General features: G+C 46.2%; 2 protein-coding genes across 2 annotated transcripts in view; both read left to right on the top strand.

The window, feature by feature from the left end:
* Window positions 1-471: 471 nt before the first annotated feature.
* On the top strand, window positions 472-7,348 carry LOC134616213 (laminin subunit gamma-1-like). The gene is made up of 7 exons (XM_063460943.2): window positions 472-782; window positions 1,587-1,891; window positions 4,053-4,183; window positions 4,342-4,508; window positions 4,711-4,899; window positions 5,173-5,287; window positions 7,211-7,348. Exons 1-6 carry the CDS (start codon window positions 473-475, stop codon window positions 5,256-5,258), a joined length of 1,188 nt encoding a protein of 395 aa, XP_063317013.2. The 5' UTR covers window position 472; the 3' UTR covers window positions 5,259-5,287; window positions 7,211-7,348.
* A 6,336-nt stretch (window positions 7,349-13,684) lies between these two features.
* The window catches only part of lamc1 (laminin, gamma 1), a 57,004-nt gene continuing 43,697 nt past the window's right edge, over window positions 13,685-26,991 (top strand). Inside the window, exon 1 of the mRNA XM_063461187.1 lies at window positions 13,685-14,324. Within this exon, the coding sequence (XP_063317257.1) occupies window positions 13,949-14,324 (376 nt within the window). The 5' untranslated portion in view covers window positions 13,685-13,948. The remainder of the gene's footprint in view (window positions 14,325-26,991) is intronic.

Below are 26,991 nucleotides of genomic sequence, written 5' to 3'. Positions count from 1 at the left end.
ACCATCGAGAAACTGGTGCAGAAAAAAAAATCACAACGTGGAGCATAAATGTCACCAGAAATGAACAAATTCCCACGTGTGCCAAACAGAAATGAGATCATCTGGAGTTCTTCACAAAACATTTGTCCCTGAAAATCGAAATTTTGGCTTTTGTTATATTTTAAAGTTCGTCTTGAATCTGTGTTTGGTGAATTACTGTTTCTGTTGACACCTGCAGGACTTCAGCAAATGAAAAAGTGTCTCGTGCTGAGACTAAAGTGGTGGAGGTCCTCGGAGCTGCCCGGTGTGTGTAGTCTGGAAGTTTAGACTCTTGTGTTTTCCTGCTGCAGTTTGCTGCAGACGCGCACACGGCGCAGCTGGACACGAGCCGCGGACAGAAAGCTGAAGGAGAGTTCGTGACGGGAAAATGCCGAGTGTGATCCGGGCTCTGGTGGCTCTGAGCTGGGCGGCGGCGCTGTGCGTGCGCGCTGCCATGGACGAGTGCTCGGACGAGCGGGGCCGGCCGCAGCGCTGCATGCCCGAGTTCGTCAACGCCGCCTTCAACGTGACGGTGGTGGCCACCAACACCTGCGGCTCTCCGCCCGAGGAGTACTGCGTGCAGACCGGCGCCACCGGGGTCACCAAGTCGTGCCACATCTGCGACGCCCGGGACCCGCGGAACCACCACGGCGCCGCGTACCTGACCGACTACAACAACCAGCAGGACACTACCTGGTGGCAGAGCCAGACCATGCTGGCGGGGATTCAGTACCCGAACTCCATCAACCTCACCCTGCACCTCGGTAAGACCCCGAACACCTCTCGCGCTCACCTCCGCTCCGAACCTCCTTTAAGAAACTCCACATTTAAGCTTTTCTTTCCTCCCCGCTGGAAACAGCTGCACAAACCAACACAGACACACATGTTTACGCATCTGGATGAGTCAGTCGCCCACGGCCCCTCAAAGTTACAAAATAGCATATTAACAGCTGCCATTTTCATAATGGACATTAAAGATGAACCTAATGAGTGAGAGCTGTCACGCTCATATGTGGGCTCAGATGTATAAACTCGGTTTTGGTGTGAAAAAGTCACGGACACAAAGAAGAGGCGCAGTTTGAACTTTGTTTAATTTTAAATAAATCACAAATGTGAGTTCGAAAGTTTGTTTCACACAGTTTTTCTAGTAAACCCAGACAGCAGCTTCTTAAAGGCAGGGGTTTGCGCAGGCGCAGAGTGTTAGGAGCTCTGCTCTCAGGTGTTTTATAGATTCGTGAGATCGACTCCTGCATTAAAGTGAGATACAAGGAAACATTCCACCTTAAATTCTCTTAACCCGCCCTGGAACACACTAAACTCTGTTTCATCTTATAATTACTCACACTTTTCCTTTTCTAAAATGAGTTTTCTCATAAAACACCATCAGACTTTAATTTAAAAAACTTTAATTGTTTTTCTATTTTTTAAGGTGGAACTGGAGTCAGGGATTTAGCTGGGAATCTGTGAGAAGGAGTGAATTATGCTGCAAGTGATGCAGGGGGAGGATATAGTTTTCTTTGTTTGTCGCTTCCAGGAGCTCCTCTTTCATCTCCTCCCTCTCTCTGCAGGTAAGGCCTTCGACATCACCTACGTCCGCCTCAAGTTCCACACCAGCCGGCCGGAGAGCTTCGCCATCTACAAGCGGACCAGCGAGGGCAGCCCCTGGGTGCCGTACCAGTACTACAGCAGCTCCTGCGAGAAGACCTACCAGAAAGCGAACAGCGGCTTCGTCCGCACCGGCCAGGACGAGCAGCAGGCGCTCTGCACCGACGAGTTCAGCGACATCTCGCCACTCACCGGAGGAAACGTGGCCTTCTCCACGCTGGAGGGACGACCCAGCGCCTACAACTTCGACCACAGCCCCGTCCTCCAGGTGAGTCCTTGTTTAGTCTGGAGAGGCCACGCTGCTTTTCCTTATTATACTTTATCCATGTTTAAAGGCTTCGTCAGCTTAAGAGAAGAAAAGTGATGAAAACAGAAGTCTGAGGTGAATTTTCTGCTTTTGGCTCTTTCAGGTTTTCTCGTGTGAGTGGAGTTTTTTAAAAAGAGAACCTTAAACCATTTTTTAAAATAACTTGTGTATCTTCTGCTTTTCATACATTTATAGAGGCCCGGGTGAAGTTCTTATTTCGACTAAGCGATTCAAGAGTGATCTGAATCAGCCTGAAAAATAAGCACTTAAACTGGACACTGTTGGGTTTTCTCACAGGTGCACAAGCAAACATTCGATTTTTCGGTAACTACAAATGAAGGTGTGCATATTATATAAATATATTTTACACATAAATATAGGAATTGGACAGCAGTCGGGGATCGAGGTCCCTGGCTCCCGGACCTGTGGTCAGGTCTCCATATACAGCTTGAACTCTGGAACCAGTCTCCTGCAGTGGGACTGGACCCTGTTCCAGTCTGGAGGTGTTCCTAGTGAGAGCAGGCAGGTCTTACTTTCACCCCTCAGATCAGTGCCTGTGCAGTGCAGTTTTCCCTGGTGTGTGAGAGGGTTGCTGGCCCAGAGGTCAATGGCCCAGTGGACGTCAGCTCAGGCCAGCGAGGCCGGGCAGGTTATACTGCAGGGCAGGAAAGCCTGTGTTGTATGTTGCATGTGTGTTGTAGTTTGTCTATTGAATTCTTAATAGACAACCTAAAACTACAACACACACAGAGGCATAAAGAGACCCTCGTAGTGTCTGAACCCGAGGTGACCCTTCCTGTGTCTCGTTTCACCTGAACAGTCCAAAACCCCAAAACATCCAGTCCAACCTCATACTATTAAAAAGAAGGAAGAAAGTGGAGGAAGAGACCAGCCGCAAAACTGGAACGTGACATGGACAGCATATGGTCTTTTAGCAAGTGAAGGTCTGACCTGAACATGAGATTTTATTGGATCAACATGATCTTTGATGAGTTCAGTCTAAAAACCTTTGTGAGAATAAATTGTGAAGCTTTTCACTTTATGTGAAAGTGTGTGTTTGTGGCAGCATGATCTCTGTAACGATACGTTTGCGTCACTTAGTGTCAAAAGGAAATATACAGTACGTTATAATCATCCCTTAAACATGACATTTTCATTGGCTGTTGCACACATTATATACAGCAGCATGACATGTAATTCTCCATCGCCACCTAGTGGTTATGGGAGGTATTCAGAGCACCTGATTAGTGTCCCAGGCTTAAAACGACCACGTGACCACATGACTCACCCACAGCACACATGAGTTGTAGCACGGGTCGACTGGCCCCTCTCGTCGCTGCTCGCAGCTTCAATCTGGACTTTATGTTTAGGATCCACGTTTCACGTTGACCTCCCCTCACACGCTGAAGAGCAGGCTCTCAGTTCCTTAATCAGAATATTTTATTAATCGCCAGGGAAATGAGGTAACACGCATGGTACACCTGCTGCAAGCATCAGAACCACTGACACTTTCTTTTCTCCATAAACTGTATTTGCAAGTGTTTAAAAAATGACTTTACAGAAAATTAATTCGATGCAGAATCCAAAGCTGTTGATGAAGATCTTTCATGCTCTAGAAGCCTTTAAAGTTTGTTTACAGTTATCAGAAAACAGATCAAGGGTACCGATGCTTGTTTCTGTTCTCGTACATCACATCAAACTATGATAGATCCCATCATGCTGATACTCAGAGCTGAGACCTGGTTGGAGACACTTTGAGTCGGGCTAAATTAGATTTTTTCTACAGTTTGTAGCAGAAGGTTATTTTTGTTGTTCACTCCTAACAAATTAATGTGGATATCTCCTGTACTCATGAGAGATGAAAATGCTGGAATAACAAATAAAAGCACAGAGTTCAGGGCTGAAAGCTGAAGATACTGACGGTAAACAGTAGAAGTGAAAACAACAAAATTTCTAAGGGAATCCAGTGGGAGGCTCTGATTAACGTGCAACAGCCGGAGTACAGATTTGATTTTTGAGGGGGCGTGAAAAAGTCAAAGTCCGTCCTTAAAAACACTTGTCAGTATTCAACTAATTATACTACCCTGTCTGCTTTGTGATTGGCTGCTCTGATGCGTTGCAGGATTGGGTAACAGCCACCGACATCAGAGTGACCCTGAACCGGCTCAACACATTTGGAGACGAGGTCCTCAATGACCCCAAAGTCCTCAAGTCCTACTACTACGCCATCTCCGACTTCGCGGTGGGAGGAAGGTAAAGCCTCAGATTCACTGCTGTTCCCTGTGATGGTTGGACAAAACCATTCACTGTGTCACATGGTGTCCTGTGAATAAAGCTTTAATGACGGTGTGTGAGCGTTAGCAGCAACCTCCGCAGGTCCAGGTGTGACAGGTGTGCTTCTCTGCTTCCAGGTGTAAGTGTAACGGCCACGCCAGCGAGTGCATGAGGAACGATGGAGGACGGCTGGTGTGTAACTGTAAACACAACACCGCCGGCGACGACTGCCAAGAGTGCCAACCGTTCTTCAACGACCGGCTCTGGAGGAGAGCGACGGCCGACAGCGCCAACGAGTGTCTGCGTAAGTCACATGTTTAACTCTTCACGTTTAACCAGTTAGACATTTAGCAGTCAAAATGTTTATCCGTTAACGTTTGCCCCGTCACATGGTCGCCCGTCACTGATGATTTTACTGCATCACAAGAGATTTTGGTGCATCCTAAACTTTTTCACTGTTACCTGTTTTGGGTCTTTTATTGTGGAACTCTGTGTCGGTCTCTCAGCCTGCGAGTGTAACGGGAAGAGTGCCGAGTGTCACTTCGATGCCGAGCTGTACCGGGCCACCGGTCACGGCGGGCACTGCAGGAACTGCGCCGACAACACGGACGGCCCCAACTGCGAGCGTTGCCTCGACAACTACTACAGAGACCCGGACGCCAGCCGCTGCCTGCCCTGCCTCTGCAACCCCGTCGGTGAGTGGTGCTCCCTGATGTGAGGACACTCGTGGGTTTGTGTGTTTCAGAGGAACCTGCAGCTTCATGTCAGTCTGCAGAAGAACAACACGCTCAGTGGGAGGCTGTGAGTGGCCTGCAGCTCCGATTCATGTCTCCATGTGTTGTTCATGTGTGAACAGTGATGGGCTTAAATTTACAATTGAACAGAACTTCAGTCAGACACACGTGTGTGTGTGTGTGTGTGTGTGTGTGTGTGTGTGTGTGTGTGTGTGTGTGTGTGTGTGTGTGTAGGCTCTGTGTCCCTACAGTGTGATGACAGAGGTGTGTGTGCGTGTAAAGCTGGAGTGACCGGAGAGAAGTGTGATACTGTAGCTTGATGGAGGCTCGCAGCACCACATCTGAGCAGGTGAGTAAATTCTGTTTACATTATACATGCTTCCCTTAGGCAGTATCATTAGAAGACATAGCATACATTTACACTGCTATGCTGATGACACGCAGCTCTATCTGTCCATGAAGCCAGGTAACATACACCAATGAGTTAAACTGCAGGAATGTCTTAAAGACATAAAGACCTGGATGGCCGCTAACTTTCTGCTTCTTAATTCAGATCAAACTGAGGTTATTGTACTCGGCCCTGAAAATCTTAGAAATATGGTATCTAACCAGATTCTTACTCTGGATGGCATTACCTTGGCCTCCAGTAACACTGTGAGGAACCTTGGAGTCATTTTTGACCAGGACATGTCCTTCAATGCACATATTAAACAAATATGTAAGACTGCTTTCTTCCATTTGTGCAACATCTCTAAAGTTAGAAATATCCTGTCTCAGAGTGATGCTGAAAAACTAGTTCATGCATTTATTACTTCCAGGCTGGACGACTGTAATTCATTATTATCAGGAAGTCCTAAAAACTCCCTGAAAAGCCTTCAGTTAATCCAAAATGCTGCAGCAAGAGTCCTGACAGGGACTAGAAAGAGAGAGCAGATTTCTCCTGTTTTGGCTTCCCTTCATTGGCTTCCTGTTAAATCCAGAATTGAATTCAAAATCCTGCTCCTCACATACAAGGTCTTAAATAATCAGGCCCCATCTTATCTTAATGACCTTGTAGTACCATATCACCCTATTAGAGCACTTCGCTCTCGCTCTGCAGGCTTACTTGTTGTTCCTAGAGTCAGTGTTGGTCAAGTTACTTGAAAAAAGTAATTAGTTACTAATTACTGATGACTTATTTTCAAAAGTAAGTAGTTACTTTATTACTTTTTTAAAAGTAACTAGCATCAAGCATAAATTAAATTATATGCGACCGTCTTTGACTTGAAGAAATGTGTTTAACATTTAAAGCTATTTTCTGAATATTCCAGCATATAAAATAAAATAATGTTTTGTGTTTACACTCGTTCACATAGATGTAAGTAAAACTGCAAAAATAAATAAAATCAAAGATTGTGCAGCACTGAGTCCTGTCGCTCTTAAATCTATTGTCGCCTGTTTAGCAGGAGTGGGGCGGGTGGAGGTTTGCCCACAGTGGTCATGTCAGTGGGGGGATCCGGGAGTCTCTCTGTGAATGTCACGTTCCCGTGGCAGCGTGCTCGCTGCTCGCTCAGATTTGAAGTTTAATTTTTCGCTGTAGAAAGATGTTTTCTGCCCACACAGAGTGCACAGCGGGCGCTAATGTTTTTGTCACTTTTTATGGAATAATACTCGCAGTAATGTGATTACTTCCACACTTTAAACGCTGTGTGTTCGTACTCTCTCCATCACTCCATATTATCCATGTTGGTCTGCACACGTCTGTCGCTGCCACGGACGTCGCACACTCGTACGTCACTGTCATGAGACTCTCTCACAAACATGATCACAATTCAGTAATGCAGCGTGGTTATGGGAAAGTAACAGTAATCTAATTACTTTTTTTGCAATAGTAATCCGTTTACTCGTTACTTGAAAAAAGTAATTGGATTGCAGTAATGCGTTACTTGTAACACGTTACTGCCCATCTCTGCCTAGAGTATTTAAAAGTAGAATGGGAGGCAGAGCCTTCAGTTTTCAGGCCCCTCTTCTGTGGAACCAGCTTCCAGTTTGGATTCAGGAGACAGACACTATCTCTACTTTCAAGATTAGGCTTCAAACTTTCCTTTTTGCTAAAGCATATAGTTAGGGCTGGACCAGGTGACCCTGAATCCTCCCTTAGTTATGCTGCACTGGTGTAGGCTGCTGGGGGATTCCCATGATGCATTGGGTGTTTCTTCTTCACTCACTATGTCTTAATACACCTCACTGCTCTGAATCATACTTGTTATTAATCTCCGTCTCTCTTCCACAGCATGTCTTTATCCCGTCTTCCTCCCCTCACCCCCAGCAGATGGCCCCGCCCCTTCCTCAGCCTGGTTCTGTCGGAGGTTTTTTCCTGTTAAAAGGAAGTTTTTTTCTTCCCACTCTCAATAAAATGTTGCTCATATGATTTTTGGGGGTTTATGTTTTCTTTGCACTATTGTAGAGTCTTTTGCTTACAATATAAAGTCAAATATTAATGATAACAATGTAATGCTGTATAAAACTGGACTAAAATGTAAAACAATTTAATAAAAGCATCAACATTAATAAAATCTAAAACTAAAACAGCCTGAAGCGGAGGACTGGACTGGACGTACCTCAGACATGACTTAAAGCTGATGCTGTGATTATTTAACAAAAATAAATATTTGCAGTTAATGTTTTTATGAATCAACATTCATGTTGCTACAGATCTGATAAATCTGACAATCAAATGATCTTTTATCGATCTTAATTTTCCACAATTCAGCAACATAAATTCATTTTACAAGAGCGCACAGGTGAGAGTCTGGTAACCAGTGAGGAGTCTGTTAGCCCGCACACAGCTCTGCACCACAGTAAGATGCAGCTCCAGGTGTTTTTGGATAAAGACACAGTTTTGTAGTTTTGCCTCTGCAAAGCACTGCAGTGGATTTAAAGTCAGTCGGTCTATCAAGACGTGATTGAGGTGCAAAGTTTAATTTGACGGTTTTGCCAACATTTTGCACACCTCCAGACATTTTAATGCACAGATAATAACTGGACACTCGAACATTTCAAAAATAATCACTGTTTTTCACACGTGTACAAATTTGACTGCCTGAAATCTTGAACCGCGCTACCATCACCAGCTGTTCCCATCATTCCGGTACACGTTAACATCAGTTTCCTCCGTCCACAGCACATTTTGTCTCCAGACATGTGCTGGATTGAATATTATAAAACTAACACTGATGTGTTGGCACACATTTTGGTGCATATCTGTGGGGCGGTGAGCCCTCTGGGATGCCTCATCCTAAAAGAAGACAGCGATCCTCTGGATCCTGGAAGGCTCGTCAGTGAGAAGAGGAAATCTGGCCAAGTATTGTTCATCCTGATGAAATCAGTTTTATCAAAGGGAGGGCCTGACAGCATGCAGGCGTCATCTGATGGGTAAAGTCATGATTGAATGGAGTTTTTTTTAATGTCTCAGGAAAGTTGGATTGGGAGATGATTTCTGGTTAAGATAATTTATGTGAACCTGAGCGCTTCTGTCATCACATATACGGCCACGAGACCAGTTTTCCCGTGCTTTACTCGTGCACGTTCATTCGAAGAGGAAAAAACTTCCACGGGACTCCGATGTGAAAGATACAAACAAAAACGTATTCCACAGTAAATCTTCTTACAGGAGTGATCAGGTCTAAGTTTTCCTCAACAACAAACAAACTACAGCAGGAAAACCGTGTGGCTCCGCCCTCCTCTGCAGCAGCACTGCATGCGCTCCTTTGCATGAATCCATGATGCAGTTTTAAACTATAAACACAGTTTTATTTAACCAAGCCAACACAAACGTAATAAAATCATTTTAATTCCATTATGACCATGAATTTACTCATTAAATTACTAATTACACAAAATAAGTTTAACAGCGAGTATAAATACTGAAAATATCTAAACTATATAAACTTGGCTCCCACATCACACGTGGTTTGACTGATCCCGGGTATTTAAACTCATCCACCTTCACTACCTCTGCTACCTCTCCACCCGTCTTCCTCTCATTCACACACATGTATTATGTTTTGCTTCTCTGACTTTGCTCAGCTGTTCCCGACCCTCATCGGAGTGTCGTCTGCAATCAGAGTCCACAGACACTCCTGACCTCACCTGTCAGTCTGTCCATCATCACAAATAAGGAGCTGATCCCTGATATAATCCCACCTCCACCTTCAACCCAGCTGTCACTCCACCTGCACATCAGTACCAGTACACTTCTTCATCTCTCCAAGATTCTGTCTGATTAAAAGGTCCACCACCATACCTGCACAGGTGTGTCATCTGGACCAACCGCTGCCCTCATTCCTGAACTTCCTGGTTCACTAACTGTCCTCCATCCATTCTCTTCTCTCTCTCTCATTTTCTTCATCCATCTTCTCAAAACACTCTTCATCATTCATACATTCAGCTGACACAAACAGACGTTATTATATCTCCAAAGTGAGTCTCGCAGCTACGGTTAGAGCGACGCAGTCTGAGTTGAACCATTTCAAACTCTCTGCTGATTATTTCAGAATAAACTGTAGCATAACTTCACACAAAGACAAAGCAAAGGTCAGAGAAATGGAGGAAGCTGAGAATGAGTTTAGAAAAGCTCTGTACAGCAAGGAGCTGCCCAGCATCTCCTCTGAGCAAAAGGCCAAACACTGGCAAATGCGAGCAGGAACTTTACAAACCGCTGAAGGTAACAGGTAACAGGGATATTCTTCAACTGAAACAACTGTGCAGTTAAATGAGGAAAACAAGCTCTCTCTCTTTCTTTTTTGACTCGTGGTGGGTATTTGGAGTCTGGATCATCTCACTGCTGATGACTCACTTAGTTCCTATCAGGAGCTCAGTACACAGTCCAGTCTCAAAGATAAAGCAGATTTCCAGAGATTTTTACAGATGAGAAGTGAAGTCAAAGATCTGAGACGAAGATAATTTAAGGTCTCATTCAGCTTCGGGCTTTTAGAAGATGGCTGCCAACGGGCTGTATCGAAATTGTGAAGATCTAATCTGCAAAGAGATTTGACTCACTCTACACTTGTCCACGTTCATGAGATGAATTTACTGGCAGATGATTTTCGCTGGACCGTTACAGGCATGAAGATGCCTTCATCCGTGCAGTGGAGGGAGGCCTGCCCTGAAGATCACTGCAGGAGTGACTCAGTGCACTGATGTGCGAGCCGGTCCAGCTTTGCCACGACTGAAGAGTCCAAGCGTGCATTTACTCTCGTACTAACAGGTCTGATTTCAGCAGCTACGATCATTGTTGCTCCATTTAAAGAGCTGAAATGATTTGAAATGTCAGTAAGTGAGGCGTACTTAGTAGGGCGGGACTTCCCAGTGTGTGTCGTGTCATGATTCACACAGGAACTTTGATTATGCCTTTGATAGGTGCTGTGAATAATTCACTGGAAGCTTATGTTTGCTGTTTGAGCTCATGTTTTTCTCTGGTTTTGTTCTGAAAACTCAAATAAAAATGTGACTGACAAAGAAGAACTGTGCAGGCTCTTCAGGTGTTTTCAGTTTAATCTGATCATCCTGTTCTTCAGTGTAACCAGCTGTTTGCACCTGGTTGTAAACTCTGTTTCCATCCATCCTGTCCTGATCTCAGACTCTGACAGTGACACTCCTCCCTCCTCTTCTTCTCCTGGTTAGACGTTGTTTTTCTTCACCATGGAAACAATTCTGTGATCATCACTTCACTCGTGTTGGTCTTTCAGGACTTCTGCTGTTGCAGAATTAGCCTGTGCATTTATTTTAGTCTTTCAGCCTGATGATGATGATGATGATGATGGCCTTCTTCGCTTGCATCAACATCTGTTTGGATCACATCTTCAGTTAAAACGCTAGCAGATCATTTACTGTGTTCATTTGTCATGAAACTACAAAGAAACCGGCCTCACCTGCAATGAGACTGTGTTGTTATTCAACTGTCCAAATACTTTTGACCCTGTGACATCATTAGTTCCCAGGTGACATACACGAGTGAACCAAACCAGGACAATAAAGCACAAAAACCTGTGTTTGTCAGGCCCGATCCATGGAGCTCACTCAGGCTGAACCTGGAGGATTACTTACATATAAACACATAGCAGGAGCTAAGTCCAGTTTAAGGAGCTCCACGTGGCTGTAATAAACTTAAAGGATGGTAGAAATCACGCAGCGTGTTGGTGCCTTGAAAGCTAAGCACAATGAATAGTTTGAGCAAAAAGGTAACTTCACAGTTTAATACAGAAAACTGAGAGGTTTAGCAGATTTGGACAAGTGAGAAAAATGTTCGAAATATTTGAACGGATTTAGTTTTTTTAACCTGTTGAGTCGCGTGAATCACCAGCAGAGGGCGCTGTCTCACTTTGGTATTATTACATCGTCTGCGTTTTTATAAACTTGGACCAAAAAAAGAGAGAGTTTTAAAAAAGAGCGGGAAACATGGGGACAGATGTTGACGTAAAATAAATGCTGATTAAAATTAAATGTATAAATAAATTTGTTCACTCACGGACGGTTTACTAACGCCACCTTGCTGTTGCCTGATTGGACCTCGTTTACCTTCAGAGCTGCTCTGACTCAACGTGGAGCTGCAAACATTCTTCTGATTCTGGTCCATGTTGATATGACGTAATCATGACATCATCACGCAGCTGCTGCAGATTTGTCTTCCCATCCAGATGCTCGGTTTGTGCTTCAGAAGGTCTCTACGTGCCTAAACGCACTGAGCTGCCACGTGATTGGCTGATTAGATATCTGCAGTGGAAAGCAAGCTAACAGGTGTGCCTAATAAAGTGGCCAGTGAGTTTAATTTTGGCAAATAATTTATATATTTGTCTTCAGTCAGTTTATTTCACCTGTATATATATTTTCAATTTGTTCTGCTTTATTTATGAATTTACTGGCACTATGACGTCATATCAGGACCACCAATAAAAATGTTAATTAGAAAATATTCATCCCTGGATAGTTTAAAAAATCCAGGATTAAACTTTCAGAAAATTCCAGTACCTTTTTTTATGTATAATAATCCACAAATGATTATGACACCACAGACTGCAGTTAAACACAGCGCTGTTATGGTCTCTTCAGCTGAACTGGAAAAACTCATTCACACATTTGTGTGATCGCGTTTAGATTCCTGTAATCTCCTGTTTACCAGCTTGGATAAATCATCTCTGTCTCGCCTCCAGGCGATACAAAACGCAGCAGTCAGCCTACTAACTCGCTCTTCCAAGCGAGCTCACATTACTCCCATCTTATATTCTTTACATTGGCTCCCAATAGATTTTAGAATTCGTTTTAAAATTCTTGTTTTAACACACAGAGCACTAAACGGCCCCAGATTATTTATCCAAGCTTCTTACAAAATACACCGCTGCTCGTCGTCTCCGTTTAAACCTTTTACATTGTGTATAATGTCTATTGGATTGTACTGTTTATTTTAGTCTTTGTGTACAGCACTTTGTGACTGCCTGTCTGTGAAAAGCGCTTAATAAATAAACTTTACTTACTTTCTTACTTATTCATTTTTTAAAATATATTAATTTAACATGTTATTTCTTTATCTTATTTTCTGGGCTGATGTTTATCTGTGTCCTCTGTATTTTACTCAGTTAATGATCATTTTGAATGTGCTGTGAGTGAAAACAGGCGAGTCCTGCAGAGCTGCTGTCGTGGATTCTCTGTAGAAGGTCAAGAAAAAAATTTACATTTTCAAGTCAAGAGAGTCTGAAGGCGCCTCAGAGAAAACCCCACAAACCAGACTCTGTACATTTTTCAGAGGATTTAATGCAAATCTCAAAGTTCCTCTCATCTCAGAGTGCCAGTCTTGCTGCACCAACTCCACTGATACAAGTCGCAGTTTAAGGTTTGGTGGTTTTCCTTTAGACGTGGCTCTGTGCTGAACACGTGAACTAAATGTGCAAAAGGTCCTGTCTGAGACAAGGACGGGGCACAGGTCCCTGAGAGGGTCTGCTGTAAAAATGTGCCACTGTGGCAGAAAGAGAGCAGCTGGAAGAAACTCTGTGTTTCTGTTTCTGTGGTGATGACTGTGACTGCGTTAGACATCACCTCAAACATCCAGAAACATGCAGAAGAGTCAAAAACGACCTTTTATTGGAGCTCGCTCAGAGCCTGAAGCAGAAAATCTGGATTAACTTCTCTCTAAATGGGGTTTAGGTTTTGTTGAGCTCAGCTTACACAAATAAAGTCTGGATCTGGATTGTTAACACAAACCTCTGGTGTCTGACGTCTGTGTTCTTGTCTTTAAATAAGTGAAGATGTTCCTTCTATTAAAAATAATAATAAAATCTCACCTTCACCGGAAAACAACTGGGAATGTTTAGAGAAGGACCCCCCCCCCAGGACACACAGACTTAATGTCCGCCCGTGTTGATGAATAAGTGAAATTGTTAAGATGAAGAAGAGAGATCAGGTGATCTGCTGTTCGTCAGACTCGTGTTTGACCTGAATATTTAACTCTTTACTCCGTTCTTAGCGCTTCAAAGTTGCTCTTTGGGTCAGATAAGCGCGTTTTTATTGTAAATACTGAAATGATTTCATGTTCACCGCCTTTTCTGGGTCTTTGCACACCTGCGGGACGTGTGCAGGTGAAAAAGTGGCTCGCGCTGTGATTTCCGAGGATTTTTCTGCAGATTTGTGACGGAAGTGGCGGAGGGTCCTCTGCGCCTCGGAGCTGCGCAGTAGCGCACTGGGTGTAGTCTGGACTCTCGTCTTTTCCTGCTGGAGTTTGTTGCATGGCGGCGGCGGACACAAAGAGCTGAGGCCGAACGCAGACCCGCACACCCCCACACAGTACACAGCACAGCCGGACACGAGCTGCGGAGGCGGCCGGGACGGAGACACCCGCCGTACGCTTCAGTCGCTGCCCGGAGACGGTTCATGTCGGTAACCGGGGAGTTTCTGCAAACTCTGAAAAGTTGAAGGAGAGTTCGCGAGGGAGCCGCGCGCAGTCTTCTGATCGTGAGGGAGGACGGAGGGGGCAGGAAAAATGTCGAGTGTGATCCGGGCTCTGGTGGCTCTGAGCTGGGCGGCGGTGCTGTGCGTGCGCGCTGCCATGGACGAGTGCTCGGACGAGCGGGGCCGGCCGCAGCGCTGCATGCCCGAGTTCGTCAACGCCGCCTTCAACGTGACGGTGGTGGCCACCAACACCTGCGGCTCTCCGCCCGAGGAGTACTGCGTGCAGACCGGCGCCACCGGGGTCACCAAGTCGTGCCACATCTGCGACGCCCGGGACCCGCGGAACCACCACGGCGCCGCGTACCTGACCGACTACAACAACCAGCAGGACACTACCTGGTGGCAGAGCCAGACCATGCTGGCGGGGATTCAGTACCCGAACTCCATCAACCTCACCCTGCACCTCGGTAAGACCCCGAACACCTCTCGCGCTCACCTCCGCTCCGAACCTCCTTTAAGAAACTCCACATTTAAGCTTTTCTTTCCTCCCCGCTGGAAACAGCTGCACAAACCAACACAGACACACATGTTTACGCATCTGGATGAGTCAGTCTTTCATTCGGCTTACAGCCAAAACACTCAAACCACACCGTCTTACACGGAATCCCATATTTAGTGTTGCGAGTTTCTGCGCTTTAGGTCCGAGTGCAGCTCAGTGAGCTCTGTGTGTGTGTTTGGAGAAGTGCTTGTTTCACGAATTGAATGCACGTCCTCACATTCCAAAGCAGATGAAAATCTGCGGTGGAAGCAAACTGTATGGAAAAGTTAAAGTAGTGTAATTTTCTATGGAGTCTGGTTGAGAAATAAAGAAGTTGCGAAACTCTGGAGGAGATTGATTACCTGATATGGCTTCAAACAGTCAGAAACAAGAGAGGCATACGTGACCACCGTGTACTCAAACTTTCTACCCTGTCCGACCCCCTGCACGTTCCTCTCCGCTGAGCCGAACCCCCCTAAAAAATTAAATTTCGGGTTTCTTCCTTTTCTGTTAAAACTGCCACACAAAACGATACAAACACACATCTGCGGGTCCCTCTCTTTTATTCGGCCTCAGCCAGCACATCAAAGCACTCTCTGTTTAATAGAATTACACTATAAACTTGACGCTTCTGGTCTAAGTGCAGCGCGCTGAACAGCTGTGAGAGGTGGAAATGCTCAGGGAACATTTAAATCTGTGGAATTTTCTACGGAGTCTGGTGAGACTTTCTTCAGCAGGAGAGATGACTGTTTTTCTGGTATTAAAGAAGTATGACGTCAAACAGGGTCAGAGATGACATTCTACTTGTATTTACTTGAGTTCTATTTTTTAAGATGGCGCTGGAATCAGGGATGTAGTAGTAGGTGTGTGTTTGGGGGGGGGTCGCAGCTATTTTCTGACCTGACTGAAAGCAGGTGGAGCTCGTGCTGGGTCTCCATCACGTCTGTGCTATTTGCTCGCTCATGGTTTGAGTTGGCAGCTCGGTGTCCCAGCCGCCTCTGAACGCACCACCAGCACTGTGGATTCCGTTGTTGGTGTTTATGATTCTCAGACATGCTCAGGGTCTATTTTGACCTCTTTCAGCCGCATCTCCTGCTTCCCCCGGGAATATTCATCCTCCCTGTTTAAACAGGATGAAGTAAATAAACTGTAGCTGAGCTCTTGCAGCTCATGAGCTCAGTCATTTATGTATCGCTGCGTTTCTTCTGTATCAGCCCTCCTTCAGTCTGTGTGCGCTTAATGTTGCCATATTTTCAAGCTAGATGAAAAAGTTTAAATTAGTCTAATTTTCTATGCAGTTTGGTGGAGACATGAAGGGACTGTTTAACCCTCCCAGCTGCCTCCTGTCGCTGCTGTGCGTCTGAATGTGAAGTGAAAGGTTTGGGTTGAGCTGTTGTAAGATCTGTCAGGATGATCTGTGTCTCTGCTGGAAGTCGTCTCAGTCTTCCTGACTCGGCCTTTTAAAAATACCTGTCTATTTCTGCCGCCTGAGGCCTCCTCTGTTTTTAACAGTGCTCCACATTCCTGAGGGCTTCGGTCATGCCGCTGCTTGGAGCTGAGCTGGGCTCTCTGTGGCCTCAGGTGCTGCTGCCTTAATTACACGCCGCCTTCTCTCGGCCTGCGGCGCTGCGTGATCAGAGCTCTGCTGCTTTCAGGTGTGTGCAGTCCAGGGATCCATGTAAAGAAAGCAGGAAGTGAGCACCTGAGCGCCCCCAGCTGAGCCTTCAGGTTGTTACTGAGGAGTCTCGAAGAAGTTGTGAAGGTCGACGTGCTGCTGGTTGACAGACGCATGAGTCCACGAGCGCACTGGCGTGCACGTCTGTTAACCAGGGGTGTCCAACTCCAGGCCTCGAGGGCCGGTGTCCCGCAGGTTTTAGATCAACACACCTGAATCAAATGATTAGTTCATGACCAGGCCTCTGGAGAACTTCAGGACATGTTGAGGTCATTTGGCGATTCAAATCAGCTGTGATGGATCAAGGACACATCTAAACCTGCAGGACTCTGGCCCTCGAGGCCTGGAGTTCCCTACTCCTGCTCTAAATGGTTGCTTTACACACATCTGCTTCCAGCACCTTCCACAGAGAGTCCCGTCTCCACCTACACCATCTGCAGCTGGTGGTGCTGGTCACTCCTCTGCTCGAGAGGCCCTCAGCAGTCGGAGAGCTGGTTCACGTGACGCTGCATCGAGGACCAGTCAGTCAGTGCTCGCGCTCTGCCGCGGTCCCGCCTGAACCTCAGGACGCGCTGACGGTTCTCAGGTTTTAATCTTTCAGGAAGTCATCGCGTGGCTGTTTGTTGATGGTTGAACAGCTCGTTGAGTTTCATGAACGCAGAGTGAAGAGGTCATTTCCTGCTGATCTGATCTCAGATGGAGCAGAGGAACTGTAGAAACTGTTTAAGTCTGAGTCATCTCTGCTGAGCTTTAGGAGTGCGAGTCTTTACTTCAGCTTTGGCTGTAACACAGAATCTTAAAAATAATGTTTTTGATGGTCCTTCATGTTCATGCTGAGAGCAGGTTTGATGCTTTACTTTATGGAGCGTGATATTAAAGGTTTAGGAAAAGTCTGACCAATCCAGTCATGGATTACAGATGATGGTCCGCAGTAACATGAATTCTAATCTTCTTATCGAAGCCTTTAAAGAGCGTGAATGAAGTCAGGTGCTGATTCATTGAGGTGTTTCACAGGTGGATCAAATTTAAGTGAATGAGGTTCAATTTGTGCAAAAGTGAAATCTGAGCAGAGGATTAGAAATCAGCTCGTGCTGTAACGCAGGCGGTGAAGACGCAAACGTTCTCCGAGCGTAATTTTGGCACAAAGTGCACGCCGTAGAATCGCAGCTCGCTCATGTTTCATCTCTAAACCTGCGAATGAGTTTAAAGTGTGCAGATGATAAAGCTGCAGCTTAATCTCAGGAAACCCGCCGTGTGTGTGTGTGGACTCTTTGATGTGCTGCAGTGTGTCTGCAGCGGGAAAGCGACATGTCCCGACTCGATGAGGCCGAGGGCGACATGAAAGAGCCACAAAGAGGAACACACCGTGCAGATGGATGCAGAGGGGCCCCTCATTTATCTGGATTCACCAGCACGAGGACTTCACAGGACAGGCTGACGGCAAATGTTTTGATGTAGAATTAACAAAAAATTGAATGAAGTCTGGTCAAAGAAGAGATTTGTGGGTTTCTGTTGGTGTAATCGAACATTTCCCACCTAACAGACCGAGGGAGAAACGTTTCTGTTCTTCATGTTTTGATTAAACGAACTTTATCACGTCTGTATCTGAGTTTGTTCAGCACACGATGACCTAACGTACACGAAGGCTGCTCCTCCTCCAAACCCTCCACATTCCTCTGCTGTGAAGAGCTGAATATTAATGTGACTGTGTGAAGGAGCCCCCCCCCCCCCCCCCCCCCCGAGCCCGCCCACCTCCACCGCCGCCACATTGGAAACTTCCTTCTAGCTGAAACCAATCCGGCTTCCAGCAATTATTGAAACAACATTTACTGAATGTCTAAGGTTTCAAGTGTCGGTTGGCTTTTGGTGCCACTCGCTGTCGCTTCTTCTTCTCCTGTGGTTATTGTGGTGGCAGAGATTGGTGGTTACCATGGCGAGATGAGCAGCACTGTTTTAGAAAAGCTTTTCTGAGCCTAAAGTGAAACTTTCAGTGTAGGTCTTATTTATCACAGACCCCTCTGAAACCGCGTGCCGTCACCTGTCGGGCACTTTGGGAGAAAAATGGATTTGTGCGTCGCAGCGACGCGGTCCACGACGGCTGTGATTGGCCTGTTCAGTACCGCTGTTTCCTCCTGGGCGCTCCCTGTGTGTACCCGGCATATCGTACTTGTGTTTGCGGAGTCACAATCAAAGTGTGGAAGGTGTGTCGCGGTGCCCAGAGCAGGTGAGGAGGCCAGGAAGTCAGACACAGGAAGGGTATAAAGAATCCTGTCAAAATAAAAGCGCGTGTGCCGACTAAATTCTGTGGCTGTGATTTGAAGCCAGGTGACGGGTGCATCAGAGAATCTGAGACACCAGCTCTGGTGTCGTCCCCCCCCCCCCCTAAAAAAAAAACTTTTAGTTCAATAAATGCAGTTTGTTAGATTCATAATGACTCATCTGTTCTGACGTTTTCGGGGTTGTGGGAGCAGCAGACATGCAGACCTCCCCGGCCACCTCCTCCAGCTGCTCTGAGGGGACACTGAGGCGGTCCCAACCAGCCGAGACATAAAATCTCTCCAGTGTCTCCCGGGTCCGCCTCCTGGACGTGAGACGCCTCACCCAGGATGCCGAACCACCTCAGCTCAGATTGTAACTTTCACACTGCAGACCAAACGTCCAGATGTTGGGAGTTGGCTGCGTTTTGGATCTGATGATCCTCGGCTGAACATGACGATGATGATGATCGCTCCACAGCAGCTGATGTGTGAGGCGTCTGTTTGCTGTGAGTCAGAGAGCAGTGCACTGTGGGAAAACCCTGTTTCCCAACCTGCCATCAAAAGACGTTTTTCTTCCTCTGGAGTGTCCAGCTGTTGCAAATTATACCAGGCTGAGGCTGAGTGAGGGGGAGGGGAGGGGAGCATTGTTTGGTGTCTCAGGAATGAGCGCAGCGTGGGAAACTGGGATGTGGAGCAATTACGAGAGCTGCACAGCTGGACAATGGCTGCTGGCTCATTGCAGCTGATGAGAGAGACCTCCAGCCCAAAGCCACCCTTAACCCCTCCACTACCTTTAAATTTCCCCTCAAAGTTCCTCTGGTCTGACGGTCTCGTGGCAGACGTCGGCCTGAGGCGTTTAAACCCCCGTCAGGTGTTTCTTCAGAGTCACAGGTTAAGTTTAAATCTTCCTCCTGCTTCTGAAGATTCCCGAGTTTTTCATCTTTTGATGAATTCACTGATGTTCGGCGTCCATGTTCAGACTTCAAAGGGACGCTCAGGTACTGAAGCGAGTAACGGACCCCTCCCCAGACGGTCAGAGCGAGGCCAGCTGTTTGCATGTGACGCTCAGGCAGCTCGTCTTAAAGGAAGCTCGCTTTCTTTAACTTAATCCCAAAGCCTCCAGAGTTGGAGAGTTTGGATCTTTGAAGCGAAGCTTGATCTGCTGCTGTGGACGAGGTCAGCAGTGAAACGCAGCCGTCTGGTGTTTTTACCTCTTCCTGTTTGAATAACAGCCTTTACATACTGAAGCCTTCACGTCGCTCTGTGTGTAAGCTGCAGGTGCCTCTATTGGGTTGATGTTTATGCTGCGAGGCCCTCAGGCTCAACTGTTTCAGCTAAAATGAGTGTTTTTGTCACTGGAGTCTGGTGGGACTGCAGAGATGGTCATCTGAAGGCCTTGTGACCTTCAACAGCAGAACTTTACCATCCTTTGTGTTAAACATGTTCATGAAGTTTAGTTTTCACAGTTAAATGAGACTTGATGTTCAGGGCTCGCAAAATTTCAAAATCCCTGGTAGCCCTTCGGGCAGGCACTCTTCAGTTTTTGGTAGCCCAAAATAAATTAAAGTAGCCCGAATATTAAAAAAAAAAAAAAAGAGGACAATTTTTTGATTGATGTTTTGTTTCCTTTACAATATTATACATTAATCTAAAAATATTTAAAACACAAATTACAACAACAAATTACAATCATCAACTCAAATATTTGGTTCTAATTGAACAGAAATCTCTATGAACTTGCAAGAACTGTGTAGAACATGAATCAGTCTGTGTCAGATCCTGAATCTGAAATTTCCACTGAAATCACGGGTAAGAGGCAAGTGGAACCAAGATCTAGGACATCTGCTTTTTGAAGTTTGCAAAGACTGCTAAATTTTGCCAGTGGTAGTTCACTCTTTGCAACATAGCACGCTGTTCTAAACAGCTTTTTCAGGACTTCTTGTTATGCTTTGTTTATTTTTAGTATGTTTTTTGTAATTGGTGTTTGTTCTGGGAAAGATACTGCAGACTGAGCAATAATGCATTTCTTGCATTTCTCATGGGTTCTGATGGGGTCTTTCTTAAAATGACTGGTCCCAGTAACAAAGGCGCTTGTCAACTCAGAAATCGAGGGAAACTCACAACACACCCGGCAGAACATTATGTTATTTAGCTCGTCATATTCCAGCCACATAAATTCTTTTGTCCATGAAACCAAAAAAGCTGCGCTTTCCCATTGCCTCATAGTCCGATTTGTCATAACTTTTCCGTTTTGTGGTAGGCTTTTCTTTGGCTGCTCCTTCTTCACCCTGACCTGTCTTGTTTGGCTCTGCAGAACTAAAATACCTGCGTAAATCCATCTGCTTTTACACACGTACTTACATAACGATCAGCAATTCTCTGCGCAATCAACCTCTATCGCATGTTTAAGCTTGCTGCGGGAGATTTCACTTGTCATGTTTGATAGTAAGCTAACGATTGATAAGACGATGCCAGAGGAACTGGTGTGCAATTAATCTGTGACTTACCAATCAGTGCTGCTGCTCTCTATACACAGTTCGCGCGATCGCAAAATGAAAGTGAAAGCAAAAAACAAGCAAATTCAAACACGATTTCAATGTGTCACATATTGACAGTGGCTCATCGATGCCGATGACATAATTACTCAGCTACATTTGTGAAAGAATGCAAAAGCATTGACATATCTTTCCTTCCTATTATAGCCCGACGGGCAGGGCTGAAATGGATTTTGGTAGCCAGACTGGAAAAATCGCTAGTCCCGGGATGTCGGACTAGCGATTTTGCGAGCCCTGATGTTGAATCATTTGTTTGTGAGCTTTGGGTGGTGAAGTTGCAGAGCTCAGACTTCTTCTCGGTCTGTTAGGACAGTAAAAAACTCATTAAAAATGCTCCAACAGCACAAACACGGTGCAGAGGTCCAGTTCAGGTGAAGCTCTCAGACAGCTAGCAGCTACAGCCGCCTGTGTCACCATTTACCTGTCAGTCAAACAGGCCACGCCCCTAAGAATCCAAACTTTAAGCCCTGGTCCTGTTTGAACAGATGGGTTTCATAGAGTTGTCACATCTACAGCTGTGAACATGTTTAAAGTTGGAGTCTGTGGGCACCGACGCACTGCTGGAGCCTCTGGTGGACGTCACAGGAACTGCAGTTTCTGTCAGACGGATTAAAGCCGACGCTGGCTGTAATCCAGGTCAGTTTGAAACTTTAGAGGATAAATAATCTGCAGAGACGGCGGTCAAAAAGGAAGCGAGTCTGCCAGGTTGAAACGCGAGGCGTTTAGGGCCCATCTGATATCTCGTAACCTTGGAGCTTAAAGCTGAAGTGCCGGCATCTCGGGCTGAAAGTCAAGGTGACTCGTCTGCTGCAGATAAGACGGGAAAACATTTCCCCTCAGAGGGAAGCGGCAGCTGAGAGACTTCCACACTGAAAGTGTCTTTAATCAGGTTTTTATGGGACGTGGTTTCAAACCTCAGGGCTGTAATCATGTGATCGCCTCCTCTCGTGGCTCCATCACACAGTTTCTGTTTGTAGGAGTGCAGGCTCACTTTTTCTCCCTTAAAAGCCGTTCTCACAGTCTCGAGCCAAGAACGTGAAGTGAGTCTGAAACATCAGTTATCCTGGTAAATGTTAAATAATAATTTTATGATTGAGTTTCATTATTCTGGAAAGCAACAGTTGCAGTATTGAAGTCACAGTTCGCTGTCAGCTGTGTTTATTATTCTGGATGTGATTTCCAGCCGGGGCGGTGTAGTGAGACAGTTGGTGCTCTCAGTCAAACGGCTTCTCTTCCCATTGGCCGGTGACGCTGCTTCTTCACTTGGCTGCCACATTCCGGTCTGTGCAGGGCGCCACATCCACGCAGCGACCGCCTGCCGACTGCTGTTTGTCCAGATTCATGTTGCTCATACGAGACAAAAGAAAAGCTTCAGTGTGAGAAGCAGGAAGAAAAATCAACGTGAGCATCCACAGGATTATTGAATCTGGTCACCTCTGACCTCTGACCTCTCAGAGGTGGGTCAGCTTTATATGTCCACAGTTTGAAACAAATACCTGAATATTTGAATTCTGCTGCCAGATATAACCGAACAATAGAAGGACGCAGTGACACGGTTGTTTCTGCTCCGTGATGTTCGGACGTGGTGTGATGTCATATCCACGTGTGTCACCCCCGCACATTCAGCTGCAGCGTTTCATTGGTCGGGACAAACGTGGAGGAGCAGCTGCGTGCTGAGGAGTTTTCCTTTCCTTCAAAGCTTTACCCACCGTGTGTCTGAAAGTCTCATTCACACCATTTTCTACGTCTCCACAGTTTAAAGGTCAAAGTGGGCTGGCTGTGTGACAGGAAGCACTGGCTGACATTCGGGTCCGTGACGCCGTCCTTCGCCGTGCGTTTTCTTGTGCATTCATTAACAGAAAGTCTTTTAGCTGCTCTTAAATCGCCTGCCGAGCAGCTGCTCTGACGACTCCGGATGAATTAATCAAAGTCTGGAGCCTGAGGCGGCGTCTCGCGCTGCCTGATATGAGTCACCTCGAGCCGGCTGCTGCCTCAGATCGCATTAAGAAACCGCACTTCCTCCTCTTCCTCGGCAGCGTCACCTTCAGCTCAGGAATTCAGACTTTTCCTCAGACCTAAACAGTCTGGGATGAGCTCCCATCCCCCTCCATCAAAGACAGGAGGAATCCTATCAGGAGATCAGAGGCAGGAGGCCTCGGCTCCTCCAAACCCACAAACCTCCTCTGCTTTCTTTAACGTGGAGGAGGCGGCGGTGTTGGGGGAGGGGCCGGCGTCTCAGCCACCTTTGACAGAAACTTGGTTTATGCTGCGTTTATCGATACACTGACCCCAAATATCGATATTTTAATAAAACCTGCAGCCGCTCGATCGGACTCACCTCAGCTGAGGCGTCTGTGTCCTGAGGACGTTTTGGTTTCACAGATATGATGATGATGATGATGATGTTTGGATGTTTAGCCCTCTGTGATTCCCGCTCTTTTCTCAGAGACGGTGTGGGACGGACTCTGAGCCCGTGGTCTCTCCCGATTGGCTCATTCGTCTGTAACTTTTCTCTGAAACAGTTTCTGTGAATACCTAAAATCCATCTGTTTGCATGTAGCACGCCGTAGAGGGCGATTTGGCCGCTGAGCTCAGCGAGCTGTGAAACTGTCGTGTAAATGGTTAAAAGGAAATGTTGGTGCAGAACAAGAAACTTGGCCCTGTGGGGGTGTGGGGGGTGTGAGGGGGGGTTTGGTCTAATGAAGGTGAAACAGCCGACACAAACAGACTGAACTATTTGTGAGGAGGGCAACGCTTCACACCTGCGGGGTGGCATTCCCACCAACAAACATCCACCTTTCAGCTCCAGGGCCTGAAATTCAGACTTCAGATATTCCAAAGTTGGGGGAATTCCCCTTTAGTGCTTCCCAAAGGGGGAATTTATATATGATCCAGCCTGCAGGTTTTCCATCACCCTCTTCCTTCCTCGGGGTGTTTTGCTGTGATTTCTGCTCTCTGTGTTTTTGTGGCTTCTTTTCTCTCGTCTCCGTGGTCGATCTGCTCCTGCCGTCACCTCAGGTTGTTGTCGGCGTTCCCCGTCAGAGGATCCTGAGGATTCTCGCTCACCGGCACTGCTGATCACTCCTGACACAGCAGGAGTATCCTGTAGTCCTGCAGGCTGTGACTGTGAGCAGCAATTTCAGCGTACAAACTGTTAAACTGAGTGCGCCCCGACGTGTGGGTGAACGGCCACACATGCTTCAGAAGCTGCGCTCGCGCTTTGTTTCTCTGGATCGCTCGCCTGTTTCATTCATTTTATTTGAGTATAAATATCCGTAGTTCTCCCTGATCACTGATAATCAGCCACGTTTGCTTTGACTTGCTCGTGGACTTTATTTGAGAATTCACTGATTACTTCACCACAGTGAGTCTGGATGTCTTAATCCTGAAAAGTGGAAATTTCCAGGCCTGTTTCCAGCTGCTGAAGCGTCTTTATTTACCTGCCCCCCCGCACTCCCTCCATCCTCCCCCCACGACAAACGCTGTCCTTTTCTTCTCCTGCTGTTTGTTCACTCATCGCGCTTCACTTTAAAGTACAAACTCCACATTCTTGTTGCTGTGTGCTAATTAAAAGGCCTGTGGTGCGTTCAGGGTCACCGCTGGACTTCTGTAACAGCGCGAGTCCGGTCCTGTCCCAAACACTGAGGACATGTTGGTTTAGAGGGCAGTCGGCGGCCGTGGGTCGTAAACGAATTCTTTTTCCTTTTTATTCTTAGTTTGTTAGATTGATGTGCTTTAAGTTTCAGACTGTGGGGGTTTGTTTTGATTCATCACATATCTCACTATAGTTAAAGAAGTGTGAGTATGAGAAGCTGAAGGAAAGGAAACACATTTCTCTGTTCAGCCCAGAATTCTGCCGACCAATCAGGTTTGAGCTGGCTTTGGCGCGGTCTGGAACGCCATCAGTCAGACCGTCTGCAGCGCTGTAAATAAGTGAGGTGTGTTTGATTTATCACACCACACAAAAACAATTCAAAAGTCATAATTTTACCCTGATTAAATAACTTTATTGATCATTGAGGGTGAGATTACTGTAACCTGCACACAGCAGTGTTTGACGTGGTTCAGTGTTGGCGAGCGTCTGTGGTCACAGCAGAGTTTACTGTAACTGCACGATTGTTTTGACCCTCTGCATGAATTGAAAGGGATATGTTCAGGAGGCGGGGCCTTAATAGCGCGCAGCTGCCATCTTCATGTACCGTCTGTGGTCTGAACGATGGTCGGCGTGCGACGTCGTCTGAGGCGAGTCGTGTACGAGCTCGTCGGTGCATTTATTCTTCCTGTCACCTCCTAAACTGTGGAAGCTGCGACAGGCTGTTATTAAACTCACATCTGGATCAAACCTCCGCCGTGACGCCACGCTCGCACAGAAAGTTAGAGCTGTAATTACAGCTTCACGTCGGATACTTTCCACCGGAGACGAGCTGATGAGAGTTTATAGGAGCTGCAGATTTACTTGTTTCACTGCACATGAACATAAAAACGAGCAGCAGCTGATTTATTACTGCAGCTCAGTGATCGTTCCTGCGTCTGAAGCAGGTTTAATCTCAGATTGTTTCTCTCGTCTTAGACCCAGGAATGAAGCACATTTGTTATTTCATGGAGCCGTTGTTATCCCGGCAGGTTTTCCGCTGCATGACTTGATTTTAGCAGCTGGTGATTCCAGACGTGTCATTGAATGCACCGTGACTTTGTGAAACTTGGATTTTTGTTGCATTTAGTTTCATCTGCGTACCTGAAACCTCAGGATGTCCTTAAAACTCAACGTCACAGATCACCTCTTTGGTCCTTTAACTTCCGTTATCTCCCATCACGTGAAGTTTCTGCCTTTCTTCCCGCCGTCAGATTAGAAATGGGGAATAAACGGGCTCATGTTGGCTCAGACTAAACAAACCGAGATCAGATAAAGCGAGCGGGTTCAGAGTGGAGGCTGAAAGAAGGGAAGATGTCTGTTCTCTTATCGTGTTTCTTTAAAGGATTAGACAGGAAGCGCAGACACACGAGGGGAATCGGGACAGACGCATCTTCTCTCCTCTTTTCTTCCATCTTCTTCTTTTATCTTTGTCATCACATTTTGACCTGAGCTTGAATGCCTCCAATCTGGGGGAAAAAATCTGCTATCCTAGCCGTTCCTAAAATGCGAAGTATGCCAGAAGCTGGTGAGTTTCAGATATTTTGCGCTGAAATCTCTTGTCATCAAAAAAGGTGAGAAATGTGAAAAGACATGTTTATCAAATCAAATCAAATCAAATCACTTTTATTGTCATATCACATGTGCAGGTACACTGGTACAGTACATGTGAGTGAAATTCTTGTGTGCGAGCTTCACAAGCAACAGAGTTGTGCAAAATACAATAATGTAAAACAAGCAAAATATAAAAATGGCTAATCTAAAAAGTAATAAATATATGTACAATATGTAAAGGTATATACATTACTGAATGTATCTGTCTCTGTGATAGAAAGGTTTGCTGCTGATGACCCGGTTTGTGTTGAGCTTCAGCTCAGAGTCTGTAGACGGAGGAGTTCACGGTCCTCTCAGATCAAGATGGCTCCTGCACCGTGCTGACAGCTGGTCTGAGCTGTTCGTGCTGATGTGCTGAGTTTGGTTCTTGTGCCTGATGGATAAGCATCTCTACTTTGGCTTCGTCTGCCTGAAGCACACTGTTCCTGAAGTCTTTGACCTTTAACCTGCTTGCTGAGGCCTGCAGAGTCTGAGAGCTGTTGGGTTTTCTGCACGCTCTGACCTTGGGCTGAATTCCCTGGGAGTCCACTCCTGGAAAGATTGGGTCATTAACACGAACCTGAATGCTTCAAAACCTCTGCTTGCACAGAGCTGCTTAAACTTTATGCACATCAGTGAATCAATGCATTAGCCTAGCAGCACCTAGCTGCTCCTTAACCCTTTTCATTCCTGTAGAACAGGGGTGCCCAATCCCAGTCCTCGAGAGCTACTGTCCTGCAGCTTTTAGATGCATCCCTACTCCAACACAGCTGAATCAAATGGTTTGATTGCCTCTTCAGCATGCCATCAAGTTTGGCAAATGCCTGATAACAAGCCATTCATTTGATTCAGGTGTGTCGGAACAAGGATCCATCTAAAAGCTG

This window comes from Pelmatolapia mariae, linkage group LG18 (assembly GCF_036321145.2).
Source record: "Pelmatolapia mariae isolate MD_Pm_ZW linkage group LG18, Pm_UMD_F_2, whole genome shotgun sequence".
Taxonomy (NCBI): domain Eukaryota; kingdom Metazoa; phylum Chordata; class Actinopteri; order Cichliformes; family Cichlidae; genus Pelmatolapia; species Pelmatolapia mariae.
The sequence above is the reverse complement of the archived record's forward strand: the minus strand, read 5'-3'. Positions and strand labels throughout refer to the sequence as shown.

Excerpts from the sequence above, each read along its gene's own strand:
- LOC134616213 (XM_063460943.2), top strand. The coding sequence starts at position 473 with ATGGACGAGTGCTCGGACGAGCGGGGCCGGCCGCAGCGCTGCATGCCC. Across the intron at positions 4,184-4,341 it reads GACTTCGCGGTGGGAGGAAG|GTGTAAGTGTAACGGCCACG; the intron begins GTAAAGCCTCAG and ends CTCTGCTTCCAG. Across the intron at positions 4,509-4,710 it reads CAGCGCCAACGAGTGTCTGC|CCTGCGAGTGTAACGGGAAG; the intron begins GTAAGTCACATG and ends TCGGTCTCTCAG.